Source organism: Eschrichtius robustus, chromosome 20 (assembly GCF_028021215.1).
Source record: "Eschrichtius robustus isolate mEscRob2 chromosome 20, mEscRob2.pri, whole genome shotgun sequence".
Classification (NCBI taxonomy): domain Eukaryota; kingdom Metazoa; phylum Chordata; class Mammalia; order Artiodactyla; family Eschrichtiidae; genus Eschrichtius; species Eschrichtius robustus.
Window position 1 is genome coordinate 49,493,294 of NC_090843.1, and position 17,412 is coordinate 49,510,705.

General features: G+C 50.8%; 1 protein-coding gene across 1 annotated transcript in view; it reads right to left on the minus strand.

The window, feature by feature from the left end:
- The window catches only part of RAB11FIP4 (RAB11 family interacting protein 4), a 114,906-nt gene that overhangs the window by 63,861 nt on the left and 33,633 nt on the right, over positions 1–17,412 (minus strand). The window contains exons 2-3 of the mRNA XM_068530206.1: positions 16,318–16,405; positions 13,363–13,451 (exon numbers count right to left, since the gene is read on the minus strand). Coding sequence (XP_068386307.1) covers positions 13,363–13,451; positions 16,318–16,405 — 177 coding nt within the window. The remainder of the gene's footprint in view (positions 1–13,362; positions 13,452–16,317; positions 16,406–17,412) is intronic.

The following is a 17,412-nucleotide window of genomic DNA, read 5'->3' on the forward strand; positions in this document are numbered from 1 at the left end:
ACCCTATGCAGAAGACACCAATTACAACCTCTGTTTAGCAAGGGAAGAAAGCGAGGCTCAGAGAGGTTAAGTAACTTGCTCAGGATGGTCCACTAGTAAGCGACACGGTCAGGAGTCAAATCCAGGACCCTCAGACCCCAAAGCCAACGCTCTTCCCAAGTTTAAATCAGCCCTTTGCCTCTGGGGCTGGGTCTGCCCCTAAGTGCCTACACTCTGAACCAAAGCCTGGGAGCCCCTCAGCTTCCCAGTTCCCAGCCTGGTCAGCTGTCCTGTCCTGCACCGGGGCAGTGAGCCCGGCCTGACTTCCCCCAGACACCACGCCCCCGGGGAGTCTGCTTAAGGAAAGGAGCGCGGAGAGACAGCAGAGCAGTGACAGAGCAGGCGGCGGAGCACGATTCCTGGGAGGGAATGTCTTGTCTGTCACGGTAGCAGACACGTGGAGACGGAAAACCACGAGGGGCTCACCACATGCGGAGGTGACAGCGACTGCTAGAAACAACACTTCCTGGCAGAGGGTGGGAGGGATAGAAGCAACGGGAGCACCCCCGGGCTCTTTCCACATCTTCCCACGGCATTGAAGGCGGGGGTGGGGGGGCGAGGGCGGAAGGGGGGTAAGGGGGGGCCGGACCCACAAGTCACCAAAAGCACGGCTGGTGCGATCCCCAACCAGCGGCGTCACCACCACCGGGGAGCTTGTAGGAGATGCAGTCAGGCGACCCCAGACCTACTGGATCAGAGCCTGCCTTGTGTTAAGCCCCCGAGTGATTCGTACACACATTAAGGTTTCAGAACCCAGGTGCAGAGTCAGAGCAAATAGTCCTCCCCCTTTCAGCTCCTTCCTATGCCCTCCCCCCTCCTCCCCACGCAGCACTGAGTGTGGTTTTACAGCCTCTGACCTGAAGGGGGCGCCCCTCAACTGCTCCCAGGCGGGAGGAAACCTAGCCCTCTCCTTCCTGGCAGAGCTGACCTTGCACAGCAGAGATTCATCCCTCCAATATGTATGTACCTCCAGCTGCTCCGTGCCACCACTGTGCTTGGCGTGGAGGGCACAGCAGTGAGAGAGGCAGGCACAGCCCTCCACCCACGTGGAGGAGACAGGCAGGACACACGTAGACAGTTAAGAGTGTGGCAAACAGTGGCGCAGGCTCTAAAGGAAATGAGCAGGGTGTTATGACAGTGACAGGGGACGGCTGTAGAGGGGGTTCCTTGAGATGCGTGGGAAGGGAAGGCTTCTCTGAGGAGGCGACGCTTGTGCTGAAACTTGAATGATGCAAGGGCAGCTGTTCAAAGACTTGAGGACGAGGGTTCTAGGTAGAAGGAATAGCCAGGCAAAGATAAGAAACTAGCTTCGGGGGTTTGAGGAACAGAAAACAGGCCAGTGTGGCTGGGGCAGGGAGGATCATGGGGAAGATGGGATGGGACCAGGTCAAAGGTTCAGGCAAAAGTGAAAGCTGGTAGGTCACAGTGAGAAGTCGGGGTTTAGGATTTTACCCTAAGATGACAAGTGATTAGAACATCTTAAGTGGGGGAATTCTAGGACCTGGTTTAAGAGTTTGAAAGGACACTCTGGCTGTTGTAAGGAGGAAGGGAAGAGAGAGTGCAGGTGACCAGGTAGGGGGATGGTGTGAAGCTCTGACGGGGTGTAACGTGGAGGTGGAGAGAAGGGGACACCTCGGGACGGATCCTGCAGATAAAACCAACAGGCCTTGCAGACGGGTTGGCTATGGAAGGAAGGAGAGACATTAAGCACAACTCAGTTCTTGGTCCGAGCGCACAGGTGGGTGGCGGTACCAGTTCCTGAGATGGGGAGCCTTTTCGAGAGCTAAGAGGATGCGGTAGCATCAAAGGGCTTTGTGCCAGACGGGTGTGAAACGCCCACTAGGCGTTAGTGCAGTTAGTGCAGAGGGCGCTGTGGTTCCATACGAGAGTCTGAAGACAAAGGCAAAATCAGTGGGGAGACAACCGCTTGGGGCCCTCAGGTGATGGTGCACATAGAGCAAAAGGTGGATAAACTATTCCGGATTAACAGAGACTAAAGAGACATGACAACTAAATGTAACGTGTCATCCTGGATTGGATCCGAGATCAGACAGAAAAGCTATAAAAATATTGGGAAAACCTGAATATGGAGTTTATGTTGTGGTTATCTAGGAGGATATCCTTGCTCCTAGGAAGGGTCAAGTATTTAAGAGTGAAGTGTCACAATGTCTGCAACTAACTTTCAAACGGTCCAGGCCCCCTCCCCCCAAAAGAAGTGTGTATACAGAGACGCACACAAATGCAGAGAAAGCAAATTGCCAACATGTTAACAACCGGTGAATCTAGGGTCGCAGATCTATGGGTACTCGTTATACTGCTCTCACAACTCTCCTGAAAGTTGGAGGAAAAGTACATTTGGTGGGTCTTTGTGAAGTCAGTGTGATCTACTCTCCGTTCTTGCACCTTTTGCAGGGCAGCCTGAGCTCTCAGAAGTTTTCAAAACTGGGTGGCAGACGAGGAACTCTCTAAATGAGATTCCTGTTTGGGCTCTGACACATGGAGCCCCCGCCCTGCTGACCCAGAGTCCCCGTGGGCCCTTGCACGCCTCCCTCTGGGAAAGCAGTCACGGCTCACTGGTCACCAAGAATGCTCCCTGCACGGGCCTGAGAACCCAGGCGGCCCAGTTCTACCGGGGACGGACGCCTCCAGCCAGGGCCCTGTGGTCCCGAACCACTCTCCCCAGAGGATACTTCCGGGGCCATGTGCCAAGGGCAGCCGACATTTGAACACACACGCTGTGCCAGGCATTGGCCATTTTCAAGGTATAAGACTTCTCCCCCACTCCCAGCCTCTGCGTTCCATCCTCAGGGAAAGAAGTGTTGATGTAAGCTGACCAGAATCCAGGATGTTGTACGGGTCATGGCTTCATGGAATCCCGTGAGGAGCTTTAAAAAGTGCTGACGCCTGGGTCCCACCCCTAGAGGTTCCGGGTTCATTGGTCTGAGGGACAGCTGGGCATCCAGAATCTTAAAAGCTCCCAGAGAATTCTAATATGCCGCAAAGTCTGAGCATTCCTAGCTTAGATCCTTGGTTTTCAACGTTGGGTGTACATTCGAGTTACTTGGGGAGCTTTTAAAAATAGATGAGTGGACCCCTCCCCCAGACTAATTGAATTAGAATCTCTGGGAGAAGGGACCAAGGCATCAGTATGTTCTGAAAGCAGCCTGCATGACTCGAGTGTGAAGCCAGGGTTAAGAACAGCTTGTTTAGACTCTGCTGTTTCTGAGAACTAGCATCCATCCTGATATAACTGTATGTGTGACTAACGTCTGTCCTTATGTGATTGTGTATATTTGTGTTTTCCCACAGTTACCTGTGACAAGAATTAACTCATCAGTGAGGGAACCAGCAGGTTGGGATAGCTGCTTCAAAGGAGAATAGGAGAGATCAAAGTACATATAGTCAATGATAGAAGATGGCAAAGTTAGGTACAAAATTGATTAATAGCCTACGGGGTAATAAAACCAAACTTTTTTCTTCTCAGCTTTAAAAAGATGGGAATGTAAGTGGTCACCCTCTCAAGTTTGCTCAAACTCTAACTCAGTCAAAGTTCTAAAGATAGGCGTGAACTTGAGCATTAAGGCTGGAGTTGGCAGCAGGGGGAGTTCAAGAGTGTCCTGGAAGTTGGTCTCAGTGGGCCAGCTGAACCCAGCCTTCCTAGGGTCGGGATGGTCAGGGGCAGAAGATGGGGGACAGACGGTCCAGGACAGACCAAGGCAACCATCAACATTGGCTCTGCTTCTGTCCCAGCCACCTTTGGTTTAATCAGAATTTAATTACTTCTCAAAGATATGACTTAAGAATCTTTTTATTCTTACAGAAATTCTCGGGCTTCGGATAAGTAAATCATTCTTTCCTTTGGAAGGAGGAAGGTGTTGGAACAGAAAAAAAAAACCCAAAAAACCTGGGGCCATATATGAGAGGAAAGGATCAAGTAAGGCCCCTCCCTGAGCTAGGAAACACCCTCCCCCCTCCCCTTACCAGCATAAGCATGGTGCCACCACCTACACCTTCACCAGCACAGCTGAATCAGAGGCTGCCAAGAAAAGTATTTTTAGAATTTAAAAGTATCATTGTTGCAAGTGGTTTTAGAAATGCTTGCTTCAAAATGGATGAAATTAAGCAATGGTGGACTTGGACCTTCAGGCCCTACATACCCCCAGGCCAGTTCTGGAGAGAAGCTCAGGGCAGATTTTTAAAAACTGTTCTGGCAAGACTGGAGGTTGACCAAGCTCCTTCTGATTATGAGCAGAAAAGCCAGTTTGGGCTCAGGCTGACGTCCTCATTCCCAGCAAACCCCGGTTTCTTTTGGCCTCCGGGGACCCCTTAAGCATAACCTTGTCAAGAGCTTCTGGTTTCCGTGAGGTGAGGTGGGCAGGAGGGAGGTAAGAGGGGCTGAGGAAAAAAAGGAAAACTGGATCCTTATCTCACCACAGACATCAAAATTCACTCTGTGGATCAAAGCTTTAAACATAAAAACCAAATACATAAAATAAAAATAAAACAGAATATAATGTCACAGCCTTGGGTAGGAAAGCTTTCTCAGCATTACACCAAAGGCAGAAGCCACAATGGAAAAGACTGAGTTGGCTATAAAAACCTTTTAGATTTGCTGTCATAAACAAAGTTAAAAATAAATGACAGGCTGAAAAAATATTTGTGAGGTATGTCCAAAAGTTAATATTTCTACTTCTTTTATATCAGTGGGAATGAATACATCTATGGAAACGAGGGTGAAGAATGTGGGCAGGCAATTAATGAAGAAAGAACTCCTGGTGACCAATAAAGGCAATTTAAGAAGTTCAACTATATTATAATTCAAAAGAGCAATCCTAATTTTAGCCTCTCAATGAGAAAGATTTGAGAAAGCAGAACAGCGAGCATCCAAAGGGTAAGAGGAATCTGACACAATCCCGATGAAAGATTAATTGAGACAACTTTTCTGGAAAGGAATTTGACAGATGTATTAGAAATTTTAAGATTTGTATCCTTTTGATAAAACGGTTTCCACCTATCAGAATTTATCTTAAAGGTTGGCAAACCTTTTCCGTAAAGGGCAGATAGTAAATAGTTTAGGCTCCGTGGCAGCCACTCAACTCTGCCATTGTGATGGGAAAGCAGCCACACAAGAGTGAGCAGATGGGCGTGGCCATGTTCCAATAAAACTTTATTTACAAAAACAAGCTGCTAGACTTGGCCCAAGGGAACTGTCGTTTGCCAACCTCTGGCTTGCTCTAAAACAATGAGTGCTTCTGTGGGGAACAATTTAGCTACAAGAGTGTTTATAACACTGCTTTTGTTAATCCCCCAAAGTAGGTTAAAAAAAAAAAAAGTATATATATATATATCTATATTTATCTATCTATCTATCTATCTATCTATCTATATATATATATATATATATATGTATGCCCAATAATAAGGAACTGGTAAATAAATGTGGTTGTCTTCTTGCAATGAAATATTATGCAGCTATTTAAATTTATGCAGAAAAAAAGAATATGGCTACATTGTTATATAGATTAAGCAGGCTGGAAAATAGTTTGTAAATGAACTACTGGAACTAATAAGAGAGTTTAGTAAGGTTGTCATGACAAGATCAACAACAAAAATCAAAACGTCTCCTAGACACTTAGCCATAACCAATTAGAAAATATCATGGCAAAAAGATCCTACATGTAACAGCAACAGAAACTCTAAAATAGAGTCACCCTATGAAGAAATGTGCAAAACCTATTTGAGAAAATCATAACACTTTCCTGAAGGGCATAAAAGAAGGCCAGAAAAGATGAAGAGATATATACTATGTTCTCAGATGAGAGAATTCAATACTGTAAAAAAGCCAGTTCCCTTCCACTGATGTACAAATTTCAAACAAAATCTCTAGCAGGATTTTAAATGAATTTTGAGAAAAAAAGAGTATTCTGGAAGAGAAAATATGTAAGGATAACAAAAAAATTTTTTAAAATGAAGAATGATGAGGGAGGCTTTCTCTATCAGATATCACACTGTAAAGCAAGGGTAACTGAAACTGGCTTAGAAATAGGTAGACAAATAGATCAATACAACAGACCAGAGTCCAGAAAGAGACCCACGTTATACAGAAATTTAGCTCACGATAAAGGGGTGAGATTTCAAATAAGTGGAGAAAGAGGGACTATTCCACAGTAGGAATGTGTGAACAGCTGGCAACATTTGGAACATAAAAATGCCAGATATTATCCTCACCAAAACCAAAAATAAGCTCCTGGTGGATCAAAGAGCTAAACATATACACTTTTTGTCTAGAAGTATTTGAAAAACATATATAGGAGAATAGTATGTTTATAACCTTAAGGTAAAGAAGGCACCACATAATACACAAAATGTAAATGGCATAAAAGGACTGATAATGATGACATCCAAACTTTAAAATTCTATGCAATAAAAGACACCAAAACCAAAATTAAAATATAAGCAAAGTGCATAGACTGACAGAATATATATAGATTTTGTGTATATAGATTTCATATAAATCAATAAGGAAAAGACAACCCAGGGACTTCCCTGGCGGTCCAGTGGTTAGGGCTCTGCGCTTCCACTGCAGGGGGCACAGGTTTGACCCCTGGTCGGGGAACTAAGATCCCACATGCTGTGAGGCACGGCCCCCTAAAAAAAAGAAAAGAAAAGGAAAGAAAAAGGAAAAGACAACCCAACAGAAAATGAGCAAAGACTATAAAGAGGCAATTAACAAAAGAAGAAATCCGAAGGCCCAGTGAACAGAAGGAACGATGGTCTCCTTCACCATAAACGGCAACACAGATGAGAGTGAGAGTGAGTTTTCCTCCATCAGATTGGTGAGCGGGAGGAGGGAGGGGAGAGGAGTGGAAGGGAGGCCTGTAGGTAGATGGAGAACTTCCAGGACTGGCAAAGGGCTGAGGATCCGGGCACTCTCTCATCTACTGTTGGATGATACAATTGGTACCGTCTTTTTGGAAGAAAAATTTGGCCCCATCGATTAAAAAATAAAATCTGCATACCCTTCGATAGAGCAATTCCATTTCCAGATTTCAAATCCTAGAAATACTCAGAGAAACGCTCTATGGCGTTGTGGATAAGGATGTTCGCTACGGGCGCCGTGCTAGGTGTGAAGGAGATGAACTCAGCTCGAGCTCTGCCACCACCAGGTGAAAATGGTGTCGCCGTGTGGGGAACATGGAGCTGTCCTGGAGGGTGAGGTTAAGGCAGGGATGACAGAGGGCACAGGGCCCCAGGGAAGCTCGGCACAGGTCCCACTCCAGGCTGGGGGCAGAGGGAACTAGAGAAGGCTTCCTGGAGGAGGAGGTACCTACTTAAGTCTTAAATGATGAGCAGAAGTTATCCCAGGGACAGTGGGTGGGAGGCCATCCCAGGAGAAAGAAGAACTTGTGCAAAGTCTGGGAGGCAAGAGAGAACAGGGTCTTTTCAGTAAATGAGGAGCAACTGGGTGTCACCAATTTCGGGGTGTGAGAAGTGCGGCAGTGAGAGGTGAGGCTGGAGAAGTGGTGGATTTTATCCCACTGGTGATGAGGGGGCCACCGAAGGGGGGTGGTGACACAAGCAGGGCAGCTCCTTAGGAAGATCCTGAGGCGACTGTGGGATGTGGGTCTGGAGAGAGAAAGGCTGGGGGACGATGAGGAGCCGGGAGGCAGCAGAGGGAGAGGGACGAGGGGTGAGTGGGGACCAGAGGACTCAGGCTGGCTGGATGTGGGGCGTCAAGGATGACTTTCTGGCTTAGGGGCTGGATGGATGGTGACACCATCGCTGGGATGGTGGTTACACAGGAGGAGCACCAGGTGGCCTGACACCCTATTCATTTTATGGGGTTCCCTATAAACCATCCCACGTGGGAGGATGACGCAGGATCTCACATGAGGGCTTATGAGTCAGATTTCATCCCACTGCCCCCTTGCCTTGAAGGCCCGAGGGTGGGGCTCTCTGTGACTGCCCATGTCCCCACCCTACAGAGATCCCTACACCATAAGGACTGGGAGCTGCAAAAAGGGAGTGCAGTAGCAGCCCGCTAAGCGGGCCAGCCTCACGACGGACTCCCAGGGCGTTTCCTGAGACCTCAGCCTCAGGATGCCAACCTATGGACCCCTGGGACACCCAGCACCCCCTCTGACCAAACTCCAATCCACCTGCATCAGAAAACTTGCCAACAGTTGGGTTTACCAAGCCCTTTTTGCGCCAGGGCGCTGCAGGCTCTAAGGACACAGGCAGGGTGACATCCAGTGAGTTCAAGAGCTGGTGGGACAGATGGCCAATAGGCACGAAAAGATGCTCATCATTGCTAAGTATTCGAGAAATGCAAATCAAAACTACAGTGAGGTACCACCTCACACCAGTCAGGATGGCCATCATTAAAAAGTCTACAAATGGTAAATGCTGGAGAGGGTGTGGAGAAAAGGGAACCCTCATACACTGTTGGTGGGAATGTAAATTGGTGCAGCCACTATGGAGAACAGTATGGAGGTTCCTCAGAAAACTGAACATAGAGTTGCCATATGATCCAGCAATCCCACTTCTGGGCATATACCCAGAGATAACTATAATTCGAAAAGATACACGCACCCCTATGTTCACAGCAGCACTATTTACAATAGCCAAGACATGGAAACAACCTAAATGTCCATCAACAGATAAATGGATAAAGTAGATGTGGTATATATAAACAATGGAATACTACTTAGCCAGAAAAAGAATGAAATAATGCCATTTGCAGCAACACAGATGGACCTAGAGATTATCATACTAAGTGAAGGAAGTCAGAAAGAGAAAGACAGATATCATATGATATCACTTATATGTGGAATCTAAAATATGATGCAAATGAACCTAGCTATGAAACAGTAACAAACTCACAGACATAGAGAACAGACTTGCAGTTGCCAAGGGGAGGTGAGGCGGGGGAGGGATGGACTGGGAGTTTGGGGTTAGCAGATGCAAACTATTATATATAGGATGGATAAACCACAAGGTCCTACTGTATAGCACAGGGAACTATATTCATTATCCTGTGATAAACCATAATGGAAAAGAATATGAAAAAGAATGTATATATATGTATATGTATAACTGAATCACTTTGCTGTACAGCAGGAAACACAACATTGTAAATCAACTATACTTCAATTAAAAAAAAAAAGAGCTGGTGGGATGCAGGTCCACCTACCCAGACGGACTTGCATTGTCTGGAGAGCAGGCCCAGAGCGCCTGCGGTGATAGCTGGTTTGGGGGGGTTGGGTTCCAGGGGCCTGGAAGAGGGGTGACTGGGGCGGGTGCCCTCAGGCTGCCAGGTTTGCATCTGTTTACCAACCAGCACCACAGAGTGTTTCACTGCTTCACTACTTTAACTACGACCCTCTTGTCAAGTGTTGATGTCAGAGGTCCCTGCCTCACCCTGTGGGTGGTGGGGGAGGCATGCTCTTGTGGTCCCATCCTACGTCATCCTAGCTTGGTCCCAAACCACTCCTTCCCTAGCAGCACCTGGGAAGCCCAAGTAATGATCCAGGCTCCCTCTGCTTGGTTGGTCTCAAGCTGACCCCTAGGGGACAGCTGGGACACAGCAGGGCCCTGAGGGCTGAGCCTACAGGATGAGGACGTGCCCCAGGCAGGCCCCCTAGGCTCCCCCCAACCTGAGGAGCTATGGTCTCGCCCCTCGTGGCCTTTAGCCAAACGGAACCCAGAGCTGCCCAGAGCTGCCCAGATGGTGCAGGAGCCTGAGCAGGGAGGGATTCATTCACAACACAGGGCCTCCAGGCCTTTTCAGCCCCTCACTGTGGGAGCCCACTGGTCCGCAGGCTGGCTTTGCGCTGCGCCCCCTCACCCCTCCCAGCACCGAGGAGCCCGTCATGAGGAACAGAGCCCCGGCCCCCCACGCTGCCCACCGGGCGCTCACGGACAAGGCTGCCCAGTGCGTCCAGTGATCAACAGCCACCTCGCTGGGCTCGACCACCCGAGCCACCTGTAAGGGCCAGACAGGTCGGGGGCAGAGAAGAGTTCACCAGGAGGGGCTTACACCTAAAGTCCCGAGAGAGGAGATGAGGGGGGCACTGGGGTTGCTGGGATTCGACTGACCTGATCTTTCTGCTCTTCTGTAACCTCCAGATTTTGTATTGTGGAAAAAACAATATTGCTTTAAAAAGAAGAGCACTCTCGGGACTTCCCTGGTGGCGCAGTGGTTAAGAATCCGCCTGCCAACGCAGGGGACACGGGTTCGAGCCCTGGTCCAGGAAGATCCCACATGCCGCGGAGCAACTAAGCCCGTGCGCCACAACTAGTGAGCCTGCGCTCTAGAGCCCGCGAGCCACAACTACTGAGCCTGCGTGCCACAACCACTGAGCCTGCGTGCCACAACTACTGAGCCCGCGTGCCTAGAGGCCGTGCTCCACAACAAGAGAAGCCACCGCAATGAGAAGCCCGCGCGCCACAACGAAGAGTAGCCCCCGCTCACCGCAACTAGAGAAAGCCCGCGCGCAGCAACGAAGACCCAAGGCAGCCAAAAATAAATAAATAAATAAACAAAAAGAAGAGCACTCTCTCCGAGGCCAACTCCTCCATGCCTATCTCTCCCCTTTTCTCCACCTGCCAGTATGGCCGGCCTAGTGCGGAGGCCACGAAAGCAGCCCACAGCTGCAGGAACGGGACCTGGCCCTGGTACCGCTGGCTGGTGCGGAAGCCCGGCTAGGGCTCCACTCTGACCTCCAGCTCCTCACATGCAGGCCTTTATTTTGACATGATTTTGAAACACCGGTAGCCAAGGGTGAAAGATGCAGACTTCAGCACCATTTCTCACACGAATCTCTAAGACACGGCACTGGGAGGAAGGGGATTCTCACATATTAGCAGCCTGTTTTCTCACTGAATTTTCACAAGATGGGTATGGCGAGCCCTGTTTTACAGGCTCTGAGGAGTTGAGAGTAACGTGCCTGGGTCTGCAGGGCTCATCAGTGGCCAAAGCGGGGTATGGACCCAGTTCTGAATGGTCCCACAGCCCACCTCGTTACCCCAGTTCCTGTTCAATCCACGAGGGCCCCGCTCCAAGACTCCCAGGACACTCAGTGTCTGTCCTGCATTGGGGTCCTCTGCTCTGGTCCTGGTCCCATCAGTCAGGCCCAAATGCATCTTCACCCCACATCTGCTGCCCCCTGAGGCAGGCCTGGAGCCCTCACTGCTGGCCTCTGCACCTCTTGGAGCCCAGCTCTCTTCACTCATCCCTGAGGGCACAGCACCCTGGGGTCCAACCACCTGAGACCTATCTTGGAGGCCCTGGTACCCGGCTTGGGTCTCTGCCACCTTTGAGCCTTGGCCTTCTGTAACACCATTTTGCTGGGCAGCTCTGGGCATTATGGCCCTGTCAAGCAGGAAAAAAAAAAAAAAAAGCACAACCTAAAAGTCAAGAATTACGTTTTTTTTTGGCTGCGCGATGGCGCGGCATGTGGGATCTTAGTTCCAAGACCAGGGATCAAACCTGCGCTCCTTGCAGTGGAAGCACGGAGTCTTAACCACTGGACCTCCAGGGAAGTCCCAAGAATTATGTTTTATTTGGCAGACTTACTGAGGACTTAAGCCCAGGCAGATAGCTCTGAGGGACTGTTCCTAAGAGGTAAGGAAGGAGCCAGGACATACAGGAGTTTTGCAAAAAAACCAGGTAGTCAAAACATCAAAAGATTACTATTAATTTGAGAAAGACAGACATCTCAAGTTCATGAATTTAGCGCTTTTCTATGTACGGGAAGATGCAAGAGTCTGGGCTCATTGAAATCATTCCTTTATATGCACCTTAGCTCTCTAGGGCCAGTACCCTGTTTTCTCCATCCTGAAGCCCCTCAGGGGGCACCATTTGAGGGGGGAGCCGCAGCTGGAGTGGCTGATGGCGTGATGGCCACAACATCCTTTGTTACCGATATGGCAACCTACATTCTTTGTCCACAGCCCTCTGTAGGGACCCCCTCCCCCAGTCCCAGCCCTGAGCCCACCACCCAGCTGGATCCCAAGAAGTATGCCATTGGCCAAAGTGACCTCTTGGTCCTGGGCCTCCTTCAGCTATAGAAAAGACTCATATTTTGGGGTCCAGATGAGGCACCAACCAGAGGGTGGAGAAGAGGTTTTGGAGCTAGCCTGGATGACAAACCAAGGAGATCCTCTTCCAGCCCTGGGGTGTCTGCGCCAGAAGGGACCCCAGAGACTGTCAGTACAGGCATCGTGAACTGTATTCGTCTGTAAGATGCCTCTGCAAGTGTTTGGGAAAACGATGAAAGTTTCATAATAAACAAACCATTAGGTGATGATGGCAGTAAGACAGAGCCATGGGGACTGTGGTCCTTGTCCCACTTCCTGGAACAGACCTCCTAAAACCCTTGGAACTTCCTGAGCGACAGGAGTGACTTTTATTATTCATAAGGAGTCCCTTTCAACCCCACCTGAGTTCATGCTAATGAGGTGACTCAGGTGGGATCCCCAGAGAGCCACAGGATGGGGCTGGTCACCACAAAGACCAAACTGGTGATTTGAAGTTGGGAACTTTAAGCCCCACCCACGCCCACCTGCAGGAGGTGAGAGGGCTGCAGATGGGGTCATACAAACTCTAGAGCAATGAGACCCGGAGCTTCCGGGTTGGTGACACACTGCCATGCAAGGACGTGGTGCCCCTGGAGAGTGCCCCCGCCTCCCGACCACATACCTTGCCCTGTGCGTCTTTCCTGAATTGTATCCCTTATAATAAAGCAATAATCATAAACAGAGTGTTTTCCTGAGTTCTGTGAGTTGTTCTAGTGAACTACGGAACCTGAGGTGGGTTGCGAGAACCCCGCATTTGTAGCTGGCCCCAGCAGAAGTGCAGGTAGCCTGGGTGTCCCGTCTGTGGTTGCTCCCAAGCGGGGCTGAGGCTCTGGCCCTGGGGCCTGCACCACCTCTGGGCAGTTAGTGTCAGGAGTGGATTGGATTGCTGGACACCCAGCTGGTGTCGGAGAAAAGAGAAAAATTGTCACCCTGCCTGCTGTTGACCTCGAGCCTGCCACTTTCCCTCTGGAGCTCAGCTTCTCCTTGGGACCTCAGAGGGGGGGAAGGTGCCCTGTGGGGACTCCCAGCCCCTACACCCTCTGCTGTGGCTTCCCAAGGGGCTGCACTGCTCCAGTTCCAAAATCTCTTTCTTGACTTTGAAGCCAAAGGGCCCTCAGAGGGGGCTCTGGGGTCTCCCTGACACCAAAAAGGTGAAGCAAAGGCAAGAAGACGGAAGACCAAGCAGGGCAAGGCGGGCGGCTGGAGGCTCCCCAGCCCTTCCGCGGTGGCCACCCCTCTCACCTGCTCCACGCAGTCTGGGATCTCCAGCGCACAGGGCAGTGTCCCAGCGCTCTCCACGGCCAGCACATCCTTCAGCAGCTCCTCACAGCCTGTGGATGGACAGACAGACAGCGGAGGGTCAGAGCCTCAGCCCAGCCCGGCAGCTCTGCTTCTTTTTTTTTTTTTTTTTTGCAGGATCTTAGTTCCCTGACCAGGGATCGAACTTGGGCCCTTGGCAGTGAAAGCACAGAGTCTTAACCACTGGACTGCCAGGGAATTCCCTGGGCAGCTTTGCTTCTGATGAGTAAGCCTTGGGTGGGTACGGCTGCAGGGAGGCAGAGGCCCCAAGTCTCCAAGAGACCAGCTGATCATTCAGAGGCAGAGATGGGGCACCCAGTCTGAAGAGAAGCGAGTCCAGGGCTGGGCAGAGGGAGCCGAGACAGGTCCTTGCCCTCCAGATGTTCTTCCACTGGGACTAACACCATCAGGGAACACACAGAAGACAGACTCCCAGTTGCGGAGGGGAGGCTGGGGCAAAGAGAATCCAGGAGGCCTTCCTGGAGGAGGGGATATAAAAACATACTCCCTTCCTGGCTCACAGGGACTCCAAACACACACAGTCCGGGGCTGCGAGGCTGAGGCCCTCTGCAACCCTGCAAACTCCAGAACATGGAAGGCCACCTTCAGGATGGCGCTACTTGCTGCTGACTCATTACACAGCTGGCCTCCCTCCCCTGAACAAATGCCCCCAAATCATAATGGACAAAGGAGGTGTGATATTGTGATTTATAAGAAATACATATTTGGCCTTCATCTACAGTTTCTAACTCACAGCTCCCAAAACCCTCAGAACTTCCTAAGTGTTGAGAGTGACAAAGGTATCTTTTTATGTTAATGAGGTGACTTGTGGACCCACCTAAGGATGGGGGCTGGCTGCCAAGAGAACCAACCAGGTGATTAGAGGGCTGGACCTTTCAGTCCCAACCTCTGACCTCTGACCTCCAGGGAGCGGCGAGGGCCTGGAGGTTGGATCAATCGCCAATGTCCAATGATTTAATTGATCACGACTATGATGAAGGTTCCACAGAAACCCAAAAGGACCAGGTTCAGAAAGCTTCCGGGTTGGTGAACACATGGAGATTTGGGGAGAGTGGTGCCCTCCGAGAGAGCATGGATGATCTGCACCTTTCCCCATACCTTGCCCCACGCACCTCTTCCATCTGGCTGTTCCTGAGTCATATCCTTTTGCAATAAGCCGGTAATCTAGTAAGTAAGATATTTCTCTGAGTTCCGTGAGCTGCTCTAGCAAATTAATCCAACCCAAGGAGGGGGTCGTGGGAACCTCTGATTTACAGCCAGTTGGTCAGAAGCATAGGTAACAGCCTGGGCTTGTGACTGGCGTCTGAAATGGGGGTGGGGAGACAGTCTTATAGGACTGAGCCCTTAGCCTGTGGAATCTGATGCTACCTCCAGGTAGATGGTGTCAGAATTGAGCTGAATTCTCCTCGGACACCCTGCTGGTGTGAGAAAATTGTTTGTTGGCATGGGAGGAGCCCCTCACCTCCACACATTGGAACTGGTCTCGGAACAGCAAACAGGAGGTCAAACCTGCAAAGCGCCAGCACAGGGACATGCCGGGCACAGTTAGTGGCGGCCCTATTGAGTCAAACAACTCCATTCAGAAACCTTTCCTGGGGCTGCCGTGTGCGGTCCCCCCAACCTCTCTGCTCACTGCCTTTCGCCCCTCACTTCTATGCAAGGAATTCCTGCTTCCTTCCCACCCGCCCAGACTCTGAGGGACCCCCCAGGCAAGGCTTCGTGCTGCTCTGAGCCACACAGACAGAGAAACACGGCATCCTCCACAGATAACAGCAAGGCCCTGGGACTTCCAGACGTAAACTGTGCTCTCCTCACAGGCTGGTGAGCTGGACCACTCTCTCCAGATGAACAGTTCAGCACTGAGTGGCCACACTCTGATTCCTGCAGGTGTCTCATAACTGCCTTTGAGTGGGGGGAAAACGAGAGGGATTTTTATATTCCCCCCCTAAAGGGAAGAAAGGAAGGAATTCGGAGGAGTTAGGAGGAGGGAGTGGGGAGGAAACAAATGAAGGAAATTCAGAACGGAGGCAGGGAGATGAGGGGACCAGCTCTGTCCAGGTCTGCCTAGAACCGTCCTGGTTTAAAACTGAAGTCCTGTGTCTTGGGAAACTCCTCAGGAGTCTGATCATCCTTGAGGGAGATGACTTCCCTCAGGAGATGGAGGGGGAGAGAGGAGAGGAGAGAAGGGAAAGGAGAGGAGGGGAGAGGAGAGGAGGGGAGAGGAGAGGAGGGAAGAGGAGAGGAGGGGAGTGGAGGGGAGAGGAGAGGAGGGGAGAGGAGAGGAGGGAAGAGGAGAGGAGGGGAGAGGAGGGGAGGAGGGGAGAGGAGGGGAGGAGGGGAGAGGAGGGGAGAGGAGAGGAGGGGAGAGGAAAGAAGAGAAAAGAGGAGGGGAGGGGAGAGAAGGGAAAGGAGAGGAGGGGAGAGGAAAGAAGGGAAAGGAGAGGAGGGGAGAGGAGAGGAGGGGAGAGGAGGGGAGAGGAGGGGAGAGGAGGGGAGAGGGGGGAGAGAGAAAGAAAAGGGAAGGGAAGGGGAGGGGAGGGGAGGGGAGGGAAGGGGAGAGAAGGGAAGGGAGCCGTTCTCGGGAAGGGGACAGACAACGGGAAGGGTAGAAATGCCTGGATGCAGGTGTGGGACCGCATGGCAGAGGTTCAGTGACACCCACAGCCCCTCACCAGCGGGCACAGCTGTGGGAGCCCAAGACCCTTCCCCTCGGCCCCCCTGGGGGAGTCAAGGGCAGAGCCTACTTCTGGAACCCATCCTGGGCTCCTGGGACCCCCGTAGGGGGTAATCTGAGCTGAAACCCAAGCCATGCCAGCCTTCCCAGCCAGACAGGATCCTGGGAGCCCCTAGGACCCCCCTCCCCCCAGAAGACCTCACCTTTCATGGCGAACACCCCTCGGCAGAAGTCCTTGAAGTTGATTCTCCCCAGGTCGTTGGGATCCAAATACTTCACAAGTTTTTCCACCTGTGGAAAGGAAGGAGGGACAGGTGTGAGGCTCCCAGAAATGCCCCAGAGAGTTCACAGAGCTGGCGTGAGGCTGGCCAGGGAGGCTGGGAGGGAGGGAGGGTTTGTCACTTGAACCAAGGGGACGCCAGCAGTCCCCTTCCTAGCCCTGTCCCCCTCGGCGGGGTCAGCACCGGCCCCAGACAGCGGTGGGGCCACTTTATTCTGAGGTCGACAGACAGCACGAGTGAGGAAAATCAAATCCATCACCGCAGTGCTCAGAACCCGGGTTTGTTTGGCCTGAGCTTCCGTCTGCAAGTTATTTCTCAAAGACTGGCACGTGGAAAACAAACACTGATTTTTTTTAACTTAGCAGTTTCTTTCATACAAAAATAATACAAATTCACTGCAGAAACTCTAGAAAAGACAATGTATCAAACCCCTCCCCTTGGCCTTCCCTGGTGGCGCAGTGGTTAAGAATCGGCCTGCCAATGCAGGGGACACGGGTTGGAGCCCTGGTCCGGGAAGATCCCACATGCCGCGGAACAACTAAGCCCGTGCACCACAACTACTGAGCCTGCACTCTAGAGCCCGCGAGCCACAACTACTGAAGCCACAACTACTGAAGCCCACGCACCTAGAGCCCGTGCTCCGCAGCAAGAGAAGCCACGACAACGAGAAGCCCGCGCACCGCAATGAAGAGTAGCCCCCGCTCACAGCAACTAGAGAAAGCCCGCGCACAGGAATGAAGACCCAACACAGCCAAAAATAAAAACAAATAATGAATTGAAAACAAAAACAAAAACCTCCCTTTCCCACTTTTCTTTAAAACACATAGTTCTAACCACTTTTTTTTTTTTTTCTAGTTCTGAGACACCCTTGATCTACAGGGAGGAAATAATTATGTGACATACATATCCATTATTTAAAAATTACAAATTACAAATCAAGATTTAAGGCAAAGCCAATTATGGTCAAGATAGCAGCTACATCTGCAGAACTATGCAGGAGGAAGACACCAGGGTCGT